Here is an 11,224-nt window from a genome sequence, read left to right as displayed (position 1 = left end):
CTTTCCTATTAATTGCTATTAAAATTTAAAAAAATTAATTTCCAGGGGGCTAAGGAATATTTTTTTCTGGAAAGGGGGAAGTAGGCCAAAAAAGTTTGGGAATTGACCACCAGGCTCTGGTCCCTTCTCTTGGCTTCATCCCCATGAATCCCAGCCTTTCATGTTTGCTCAGCACCTTTGACAGACGAGATGCCAGGTCAAGAACCAACACTCGTCCATTCATTTGTCCCGCAAATTTTATTGAGAATTTGGCACCGTGCTAGGTGCTGAGAAACTTGGGATCTTGGGGGGAGTGGCAACAGAAACCAGGGAGACCTAGAAATCAGAGGAGCTGGTGCCATCTTGAGAAAGGCATTCTGGCTGAGCAGTGGTGCTTCCTTCCCAGAGCTCCAGAGTTGGTCAGAGCCTTGGCGTCCTTCCACCATTATGGCTCCATTGGTGTCTCTTCCTTAGAGCTGGGGCCTCAGGCTTGGGTCACCCTGTAGGCACTTTGAAGGAGGAGGCAGTGAGAGGAAAGACCTCATCCTTCCCATCTCCGGCATCCCTTGGTCTTCCCAGCCACACTCCTCCCACCTTGGTTTCCATAATCTCACCTTCTTTGTTGTCTCCTGCACCAGCGAAACTGGCGGCACCGATCACCTAAGAGGAAGAATTGGGGAAGAACAAGAAAAGAAATCAGACTCGTGGGGTCGGATGGGAGCGCCATACCAGTCAATATCCATGGGTCACAAATGGGGAACCTCACTTCGGAGGTGGGATGGGGCTTGACCCCCAGATCTCACGGTAAACCAGGGGACAGAACTGGTCTACGAATGTGGAGCCTCTCATCCCTCCCCAGCCCAGGCCTGGAACCCAAGAGTTTCCCAGGTTCCCCTAGTTCATACTGGTGAGAATCACGATGCCTGTGATGAAGAGAACAGCAGCTGCCAATAAACCTCTCTTCCGGAGGGTATATTCATCTGAAGGAGAAAGAGGAGAGGGGGGTCAGGGGTGAAAGCAAAGAGATGAAGGTGGAGGATACAGAAGGGGAAGGAGCCCTTTGTCTAGCCTCCCCACTCTTCCCAGGGTCCCAAATCTGGAAGAAAGACTCACCACTTTGAAAGGGATTCCCTGCCTCCTCGTGCCCTGGGGAGGAAGCAAAGAAATTAAGGTGGAGGAGCTTTTCTCTTGCAGCTCCTCCCCTTTCATGCATTGCCTTTCCACTTTGGAAAGTAAGCTCCTTGAGGACAGGCACATCTTTTTGCTTTTTTTTTTTTTTTTTTTTGCATCCCTAACACTTAGGTGGTGCTAGAATACATAGAGCTGGGGCAGCTGGGTAGCTCAGTGGATTGAGAGTCAGGCCTAGAGACAGGAGGTCCTAGGTTCAAATCTGACCTCAGACACTTCCCATCTGTGTGACCCTGGGCAAGTCACTTGACCCCATTGCCCACCGTTACCACTCTTCCACCTAGGAGCCAATACACAGAAGTTAAGGGTTTAAAAAATAAAAATAAATAGAATACATAGAGCTCTAGGCCTGGAGTCGGGAAGACATCTTCCTGAGTTTAAACCTAGCCTCAGATACTAGCTGGGTGGCCCTGAGCAAGCCACTTTGCCTTGTTTGCCTCGGTTTCCTCGTCTGTAAAATGAGGTAGAGAAAGGCTCTTCTGCCTTGGAACTAAAAAATAATATTGATTCTAAGACAGAAGGTAAGAGTAAGGAAAGGAAAGGAAAGGAAAGGAAAGGAAAGGAAAGGAAAGGAAAGAGGAAAGAAAATCCCAAATGGAGTTATGGAACATCTGACACAACTGAAAATTACAACAAAGCAGTTAGCTTGGAACCTGGCACCTCCTTAGTACTTAGTAAATGCTTGGGAGGTAGGTTCAATTATTCTCCCCGTTGTACAGATGAGGAAACTGAGGCAAACAAGAGTATAAGTAGCTTGCCCAGGGTCACACAGTAATTGTCTAACTTTGGATTTGAACTCAGATATTTCTAACTCCAAGCCCAGCCCTTTATCCACTTCACTGTGCTGTTCTTCCCCCTGGGGAAGAGGTCGGTTGGCTACTCCTAGTTGACCCCAGCTGTCTGGTTGCCTCCTGGGTTGTGGCCCTCAAGAAACTTACATTCTACTAGGATTAGTAGAAAGCAAGAAAGGAACACACTGGGGAGGGGGTGGATGGTTCTTTGAACATCAGAGAACTAAAAAAAAAATGTTTAATTGAAGGAAATTAATATGGTGTGTATTCTAGGAGTGAGGAAACAGGACAGGCTTAAGGAGGAGAAAATTCAGGAACTGGACCAGATATCCTCTGAGACCCCTTCCAGCTCAAAATCTCATCACCTCACTTTGAGAGCAATTCCCAGTGTCTCTCCCTGCCCACCCCCATAGGAATGGGACCCAGGATCCCTCCCTCCTGACCAGGGCTAGGGTATAAGAACCACTGACCAGAAGAGGCTGAAGGCTTGGGGGATCTTGTTCTGCTGCCCACAGTTGTAGGGTCCAAGTTACCTGGAGAACACACAAGAGAGACTATCCACGACCTGTGCAAAGAGTTTGACACAACCCCTGCCCTCAAGGAGATCATAGTCTGTCTCTACTAACAGCAATGCAATGATCTAGAACAATTCTGAGGGACTTATGAGAAAGAACTGTGGGAGCGGAAACAGAAGAAAAACAACTGCTTGATCACATGGGTCGATGGGGATATGATTGGGGATGTAGATTCTAAATGACCACCCTAATGCAAATATCAATAATATGGAATTAGGTCTTGATCAATGACACATGTAAAACCCAGTGGAATTGTGCATCGGCTACAGGGAGGGGGTGGGGTTTGGGGGAGAGGAAAAGAATATAAATCATGAAACCATGGAAAAATATTCTAAATTTTTAAAAAATCATTAAAAAAAGATCATAGTTCAATAATGGCAAAAAGTGAAGAGTGAGGATGCTCCAAGGAAGGAAGAGAGAGAACAAAGGAGGAGAGGAAAAAGGGAGGGCCAGGAAGAGTGCAGAGAGCAATCTGAGCCCATTACTATAAAGGCAGAAAAGAGGGAAAGTTTATGTATTAAACAGAAGGGAAAAAAATTTATGAGATGTCTTAATTCTACTGAAAGATGACCTTTGGCACATGAAAAAAAAAGAAAGAAAATATTCAGAATAATAAAGAAAAAGCCATACTGTCAAAAATATGTCATAAATATTTCTTTTTAGAATCTAAAAATCTGTAAGGAGGTGACACAAATTCGTGAGGGTGAGTCCCATCTGTTGGTAGATGAATGGTCAAGGAATATGAACAGGCAACTTTCAAGAGAAACTGTGGTTTTTTTTTTTTTTTAGAAATAGATTGTTTGTAAACCACTTGGAAAAACTATGAACTCTTTATTAATTAGAGAAATGGAGATTTCAGTAATGTTAAAATACCATCACATATTCAATTAAGTTAGCAATAATAGAGAACAATTATGAAATTCAATGCTGGAAGGGCTGTGGAGAAACAGGCGCACTACTGCTTGGTGAATAGTGGGCAGGAAGATGGCACCAAACAGCATAGAATACTGAACTTGGAGTCAGGAAGACTCCACTTCTTGAGTTCAAGTTTGGCCTCAGGCATTTACTAGTTGTGTGGCCCTGGACAAGTCATTTTACCCTGATGGTCTCAGTTTCCTCACCTGTCAAATGAGATGGAGAGGGAAATGGCAAACCACTCCAGTATCTTTGCCAAGAAAACCCCAAATGGGGTCACAAAGAGTGGGATATGACTGAACAACAGATGAGCAGGGCAATTGTCTTGGAAAGCAAAATAGAACCCTGCACTAAGCACAACATACTCTTTACTATTCATATTATACTATTCATACTTTTTTTTTCAACTTTTTCTTTCAATCTTGGAATCAATATTTTGTATTGGTCCCAAGCCAGAAGAGGAGTAAGGGCTAGGCAATGGGGTTAAGTGACTTGCTTAAGATCACACAGCTAGGAAGTGTCTGAGACCAGATTTGAACCCAGGACCTCCCATCTCTAGGCCTGACTCTCTATCCACTGAGCCACCCAGCTGCCCCCCAGCATTATTCATAATACCAAAAATTGGAAACTACTCATAGGTTCAGTAACTGGGGAAAGATAGAACCAAAATGTGGTGTGTTCACACAATGGAATGTTATGGCACTACATATTGAATCAGAGAAACATGGAAAATTTTTTTAGGAAATGATGGAAGGTAAAGAAAGACCCAGAACTAAACCCATAGTGACTAACAAGTATGAGAATTTTTAATGTAACAACGGTAGCAAAATATGGAAAAATACCCAGAAAAAAAAGTTCAGAAAAAGTCTGGGAAATAAACAGTTTATTTGTTACAATTTTCTATAATTTACACTTTTGGGGGGGGCAGGGATTTCACTGGCCAAAAAAAGAGTCGGCCTGGGAGGTCTCTTCCACCTCTACACCTCTGATCCCCAAAGTCTGGGGTCTGCCAGACTCCAAACCCAGCCGTGTCCCATCTCTTAAAATGAAATTTGAATCTGATAAGGGAAAATGTTCCTCTTACATGGGGAAAGGTGGGAGAGGGAGAGGTTTTCCTGAATTAGGGAGTCTTGAGATGAGTCTTGGAAGGCAGTGGGGATTTGGAGAAACAGAGGGGGCCAGGGGCAGCTCAGTGGATTGACAGCCAGGCCTAGAGACAGGAAGTCTCCTTCAAATCTGACCTTAGACACTTCCTAGCTGGATGACCCTGGGTGAGTCACTTATTGCATAACCCTTGCCACTCTTCTGCCTTGGAACTTATACACAGTATTGATTCTAGGACAGAAAAGAAAGATGGAAGAAAGAAAGAAAGAAAGAAAGAAAGAAAGAAAGAAAGAAAGAAAGAAAGAAAGAAAGAAAGAAAGAAAGAAAGAAAGAAAGAGGAGGGCAGGTAGGAAAGCTCACAAGGCCTGATGGAGGGAGGAGACGAGGAGAATATGATTGAATGGGAATAGTATGGGAATCTTAGGGCCCCTCCCCTACCTAAGTGCTCCCCACTCTCCCACTTACTCGTCTCTGAAGTAGTTTCCATCTTATTCTCTGGCTGGGTTTGACCCGTGTCTTTCCCTCGATGGAAACAGAAGAGAACGGGGCATGAGAAATGAATGAAATCCTACCTCCCACAAGATCTGGGGCCCCAACCCCTTTGCCCCTTGGGCCATCCTGCCCAAGATTCCAGAGTCCCCAATCTTAGCCCATCTCTGTGACTGGAGGGACATGGAGTTGTCATCCGGGAGCCAGACCAGGGTCTGAGTCGCTTACCTCTTCCCCCAGCACTTGAACCCCACTTACCGTCACCATCCTTGGTAGGATCCCCTGAAATCAGCCGGAGTTCTGAGGTGGTTGGGCTTAGAGCTGAGAGGAAGGCAGAGTTGGTAGCAGAGACCTCCTAGAGTTCCCAGCAGTCCCCATGGGAAGCCCCTCCATCTGCCAAACGCCCTCCCCCAAGCTTCTCCCCCAATTATGCCTCACCTGTGCCCAAGCTGGAAGCAGGCGTCTCTTCGGATGGAGTTGAATGGTCCTTCTCCATTAAGGGCGGAACAATCGATGTACCTAACTGGGTCTCCACTGACAAGTCTAATTAGGAGGACAAGGAGGGGGGAGTGGAAGATAAGTGGAGGGAAAAGGAGGAAAGCCAGGACTCCGTCCACCCCCGCCATCCTTCCTAGCCCGTGCCCCTTCTCCTGTGGACATAACGAGGCAATAAAACCCTTCTCGTAGGCAGCTTCGGGACGGAGAAGGAATGTTCCGACTCTCTAAAAGTCTTTCTTTAGCTCCAGTCAAGCTCAGAGGCCCCGGCGTCATAGACATAGATTTGGAAGGAGTCTCAGAGTTCTAGTCCAAACCTATCATCTTTTATTTTGTTAAACTCTTACCTTCTGGCGTATAATCCACACTAAACATCAGTTCCATGCCAGGAGAGCAGAAAGGACTAGACAATAGGATTAAGTGACTTGCCCAGGGTCACACAGCTAGGAAAGGTTTGAATCCAGAACCTCCTGTCTTCAGACCTGGAGCTCTCTCCACTGAGCCACCTAGCTACCCCCAAACCTATCATCTTTCAAAGGAACCAGAGAGGTCAGATATCTTGCCCAAGGTAGGAAGGAACAGAACCAGAACTGGACCCAACGACTTCTGACTCTAAACCCAGTTGATTCAATTCTACCTCGTGAGCAATAATCTTCACATTTCTGCCCGCTGACATCTCTGTCTTTCCTTCTTTTCTTTTTTTAACCCTGACCTTCTATCTTAGAATCAATGTTTTGTATCAGTTCCAAAGCAGGGAAACAGTAAGAGCTATAGGTAAGGGGGCTTAAGTGAATTGCCCAGGGTCACAACCAGGAAGTGTCTGAGGCCAGATTTGAACCCAGGACCTCCTGGCTCTAGGCTCGGCTCTCCATCCTTGGAGTCACTCACATCCTTGCCTTTCTTAAAAGTCCAGCTCAAGGGCCACCATGAAGCCTTCCCTGAATGTCTCTTACCTCTCGGCTCCCCCAGAAGAAAGTGATCTTTCCACATTATTTCCCTGAGCTCTTGGCCTGGACCTTCCCTTTGTCCCTCACCACGCTCACCCCTCTGTGTAGTTGTCCATCTCCTCCTCCTCCCTACTAAATTGTATGTAAACTCCTGAGTCTGATCTGTCTTTGCTGGAGCTCCAGCACTCCTATCAAAGGTACTTTAAAAGGATTGGTTGGGTTTGAATTTTACTGCCAGTAAGTACATCTGCGGGTGGGGGTGGCCCCTGGCTGCCATAGCATTGACCATGGGTTCCTGAGAGACTCATCGATGCTGTGCCAGGAGTCAGGGAGACCCAAATGGGAATCCAGTCTCAGATGATTGTTAGTTGTTGACTGGGCAAGTCACATCACCTTTGCTGCCTCATTTTCCTCGACTATCAAAATGGGTATAATAATAGCATCTACCTTGCAGGATTGTTGTGGGACACAAATGAGATAAACTTTGTTTTTTAAATCCTTACTTTCTGTCTTAGTAATATTCTTACACAGAAGGGCAAGGGCTAGGCGAACAAGATTAAATGACCTCTCTAGGGTCATCCAGCTAGGCATCTGAGGCCAGATTTTGAACCCAGGTGCTCCTGTCTTCAGGCCCAACTCTCTATCCACTGAGCCCCCTAGCTCTAAGATCTTTGTAAAGCAATTAGCATAGTACCTGGGCACAAAAGAAAAGCTTCCTTCCTGCTACCAGAAAGCAGAATGATTCAATGGAAAGAATGCTGGTTCTGGAGTTAGAGGACCTGGGTTCAAATCCCTACTTACTCCCGGCTCTTTATACCTGTGTGAACTCCAGCAAGTCATTTAACTTCCTCAGTTCCCCCTTAGTAAAAAGAGGATTTGGAACTAGTCCTCCGAGGGCCTTCTGGTTCTAATCTATGATCTGATGTCAACTTCTTGCTGGGCCTCAGTTTCCTCATCTGTAAAATGAGTTGGAACAGGAAATGGCCAACCCTCTCCAGTATCTTTAAAACAAACAAACCAACAACAACAACAACAATAACCTTACTGTCTTAGAATCAATGCTGTGTATTTGTTCCAAGACAGAAGAGCAGTGAGGGCTAGACAATGAGGGTTAAGTGACTTGCCCAGGGTCACACAGCTAGGAAGTATCTGAGACCAGATTTGAACCTAGTAAAACCAAATTCAGACCTACCCAGTATCTTTGCCAAGAAAATCCCAAATGGGGTCACAGAGAGTCAGGCACAACTGGAAATGACTGAGCAACAACAACAAAGGGATTGGATTAAATGGCCTTGGAAGTGTATAAGTGGGAATTTTATATCCTTTGGACTTCATCCGCCCAAATTCTCCCAGGTCCCAAGGATCCTTTTTTCCTTTTTTGTTTACCTACATTCTTTACGTTATTGTATTTAAATTTTGGGTATGCCTCTCTCTCTCTCTCTCTCTCTCTCTCTCTCTCTCTCTCTCTCTCTCTTTCTCTTCTTCCACGTGAGTGGATTGGGTGAGCGCTCCCTGTTTTCCATAGCTCTCTAGTTAAATATTAATAAATCTTTATAAATATTGTGCTTTAGAGATATTGAATATTCATTTTAAAATCTACAAAAGTCCCTTCCAGCTCTTGATCGAAGATCCTGTATATAAGGCATTGTTCTGGGCCACTCCAGTGGATCCACATGGGTATTCCTTCCAACAGTGCAGATTGCTGCCCATCCAGGCTTGCCAAAAAATTAGAGTAGAGAACCATCCAAGGGGCAATGGGGAGGTGCAAGCCATGCGTAGTCCATTACAATTAAGAAATTAGGAAGAAGATCATCTAAGAAGTGCCTTGTGTGGGCATGCAGTGGAAAGACTGAGTAATAACTAACTGATTGGCAGGCTCTTGTTCCTCACTAGCATCCTTGACATGGCTGGAGAAATTGAGATGGATTCCTGGGTTGAACTGAAGGGACACCAGGATCTCTCCGATCTCATTTCCCAGAGCTCTTGGCCTGGACCTTCCCTTTGCTCCCTCTTGTAGTATTTGTCCATCCCCTCCTCCAGCCCACTAGATTGTAAACTCCTTGCAGGCAGGATCTCTTTGCCGGAGCCCCAGATCCCTCGTCCACAATACTTAGTGTTAGTTGGACTTGACTAGGAGCGGATGGACAAGCACCGATGGGTTGTAATCTGGGGTTGGAGAAACAAGGCTGAAAAATCGGAGGCAGCCCCAACCCTGAAGAAGGCCCCAGTGGGAGTTATAAGACATGAGGGAGCACCACCAATCTCTGATTCTAATGAAAGGAAGAGATCGTAGCACCACTCACCTTGGGTCCTCGAGGATGGGGCCGAGCCCAGGAGGAGGAAAAGGAAGCAGAAGTGGCCTGGAGGTGCCATCTGTAGGAGGGGGTGACGGGATTGAGATCTGTGGAGAGGGGGGCTCCAGTAACGGGGGGGAGGGGGGTAGGATCTGGGGCTGGCTGTGGGAGTGGCTTTTGGATCCGGGGTTGTCTCTGAGCAACATTCCCGACCAGTGGCACTGACTCCCTCCCAGAAGTCCTTCTGCAGAGACCCCGGAGGAGGAGGAGGAAGTGGGGAGACGTGCCCACATAGTCATCCCCATCTCGGTCACCCCACCCCCTGCTCCCCTCGAGAAAACAGGAAGCAACCAGCCTAGGGTGTGTTTAGCAGCTCCTGATGCAAGGACTTGCCTAGAACACAAATGTCCCTCCGCTTCGAACCCTTCTTCCTTCACTTCATTGCCAGCCTGGGCGCAGGGTCCGCCCGGGCTCTTACCCAGCCGGGGGGCCGCTCTGGACCCGCTTCCTCTCCCTTCCCTCACCCCGAGCTGAGGAGTCCAATGGGAGGGAGGGCAGGCAGGGAGGTGACATGAGTAACGGGCTCCTGCGTTAGTAGGAAAGACTGAGCTGGCTGGAGCTGGGGGGGTGGGGGGATGGGGGGGTGGGGAGAGGAAGGCTGGAGAGAGCCAAGCTGGGTGAGAGACTTCATCTGGGAGAGAAANGGGGGGGTGGGGGGATGGGGGGGGGGGGAGAGGAAGGCTGGAGAGAGCCAAGCTGGATGAGAGACTTCATCTGGGAGAGAAAACCCGAGGAGGGACGGGGAGGGAGCGGAGCAGAGAATGGGGAGAGCCGCGGTGGCGGAGATAACTCTGAGCCCCAGCACAGAGCCTGGGGGGAGAACTGAGACACCGAGAGATGTGGGAGCCCGCAGAGACAGCTGGGAGAAAAAGAGGGCCAAAGAGGCTTCAGAGGAGACCTGGAGGGAGAGGAAGGGCCAGACACACGTGCGCAGAGAGGACAGAGGGGTCAGACCCAGGAGGTGATGGGCAGAAAATCTCCCGGCTGCCTGGCCCAGAGGCCAGGGCTAGGGGACCTCCCGCCGCACTAGAGGGCTTTACCTTTGAGCTGGGGGGTCCGGAGCTGGTGGCCTTGGCCTGGTGGGGACGGCCAGGGCGGGGTGGGGAGCTCAGGCGGGAACGGGGTGTGAGATCGGGGGCGGGCGGGGGCCAAGACTGGGAGAGTCATTTCCTCTTTGGCTTCCTGGCTTCAAAGGCAGGGGCGTGAGCCAGAGAGAAACGAAGCAGGGGCAGAGTGGGGAACACCCCAGGATGGGAGAATGGGGCGATGGGGCACAGGAGATGTCCTGTGAGAAAGGGGGCAGGGCTGGACACCTCGGGAGCCCCTGCGTGTTCTCTAATAGGAGAGCTGGCCAGGACAGCCAGGTGGAGGGGAGGGGAGAAGGAGGAGATTCTACCACTCTTCCCTTCCCGTTATCTTGGGGGAGGGGGCGGCTCACTTTCCTCTTTCCTCTTTCCCCAAACAAGAACCAGGAAGGACACAGAGAGACCAGAGGGAAAAACCCGGAATCCACATTTATTGAGCTCAGAAGGTAACAAACAGGGGTCAGGGCTCAGATGTCCGAGTCCTAGGAGGCAGTAGGGGTTGGGGGGTGGGGGGTGGGGAGGGAATGGGACAGTGTGGATACCTGGGTCTTAGGAGAGGAACTGAGGCTGGGGAGTGGATGCCTGAATTCTAGGAAGGAGGCCAAGGCAAGGAGTAGATGTCTGGGTCCGAGGAGGGGACCAGGGGACCGGATGCCTGGGTCCATTAGAAGTAATGGGGGTGGATTTTATTGCAGAAGCCTCAGGGAGGGGGGCCAGCCCTGTCCCCCAAGGGGGCTCAATGCTCTGGGCCCTAGGCACTCCCTGTGGGGTGAGGAGTCCAGTTTGGGGCACAGGCAGCTCATATAGAGGGGAACATTCACTGGTGTGGGGGGGCTGGGAGCAGGGGGCCCCAGCAATCTCCATCCCTAACCCCTAGGGTCTTTGAGATGGGGGCAGCGGCGGAGCTGGACAGGCTTCCTCATGTTACACGGCTCCCCCTTGGGCTGCTGGGAAAGAGACAGGGGGATAGAGAGAGGTACACCCTCCCACCCCAATTTCCCCCTTCCCCAAACGTGCACACCACACTCACTTTTCTGATCCTGTGAAATATAGATTTTGTGGTCTGTTTAATCCCAGTCTGCTATTGCCTATTTTCTCCCTCCCCCCAGTGGAAGAGGGAGAGAGAAAAGGAGAGGGAGAGGGAGAGGGAGAGGGACAAAGACAAGGAGAGAGAGAGAGACAGACAGACAGACAGACAGACAGACAGACAGACAGACAGACAGACAGAGAGAGACAGAGAGAGAGAGAGACAGAGAGAGAAACAGAGAGAGAGACAGAGACAGAGAGAGACAGAGAGAGAGA

General features: G+C 48.9%; 1 protein-coding gene across 2 annotated transcripts; it reads right to left on the bottom strand.

Annotated features, from left to right (window-relative positions):
* Positions 1-218: 218 nt before the first annotated feature.
* On the bottom strand, positions 219-9,975 carry FXYD5 (FXYD domain containing ion transport regulator 5). 2 transcript variants are annotated; one of them, XM_044671179.1, is made up of 10 exons: positions 9,878-9,975; positions 8,787-8,856; positions 5,480-5,584; positions 5,306-5,362; positions 5,018-5,074; positions 2,429-2,491; positions 1,093-1,125; positions 885-959; positions 594-639; positions 219-488 (listed from the first exon to the last, which is right to left on the bottom strand). In XM_044671179.1, the coding sequence occupies exons 2-10, from the start codon at positions 8,854-8,856 to the stop codon at positions 464-466; spliced, it is 531 nt and encodes a 176-aa protein (XP_044527114.1). In that variant the 5' UTR covers positions 9,878-9,975; the 3' UTR covers positions 219-463. The 2 variants fall into 2 exon arrangements, with proteins under 2 accessions (XP_044527114.1, XP_044527113.1); XM_044671178.1 differs by having other exon boundaries at positions 5,300-5,362; positions 8,787-8,884; positions 9,878-9,962.
* Positions 9,976-11,224: the final 1,249 nt, after the last annotated feature.

Source organism: Gracilinanus agilis, chromosome 3, assembly GCF_016433145.1.
Source record: "Gracilinanus agilis isolate LMUSP501 chromosome 3, AgileGrace, whole genome shotgun sequence".
Classification (NCBI taxonomy): domain Eukaryota; kingdom Metazoa; phylum Chordata; class Mammalia; order Didelphimorphia; family Didelphidae; genus Gracilinanus; species Gracilinanus agilis.
Note: the sequence above shows the minus strand (reverse complement) of the source record. Positions and strands in the feature narration are given on the sequence as shown.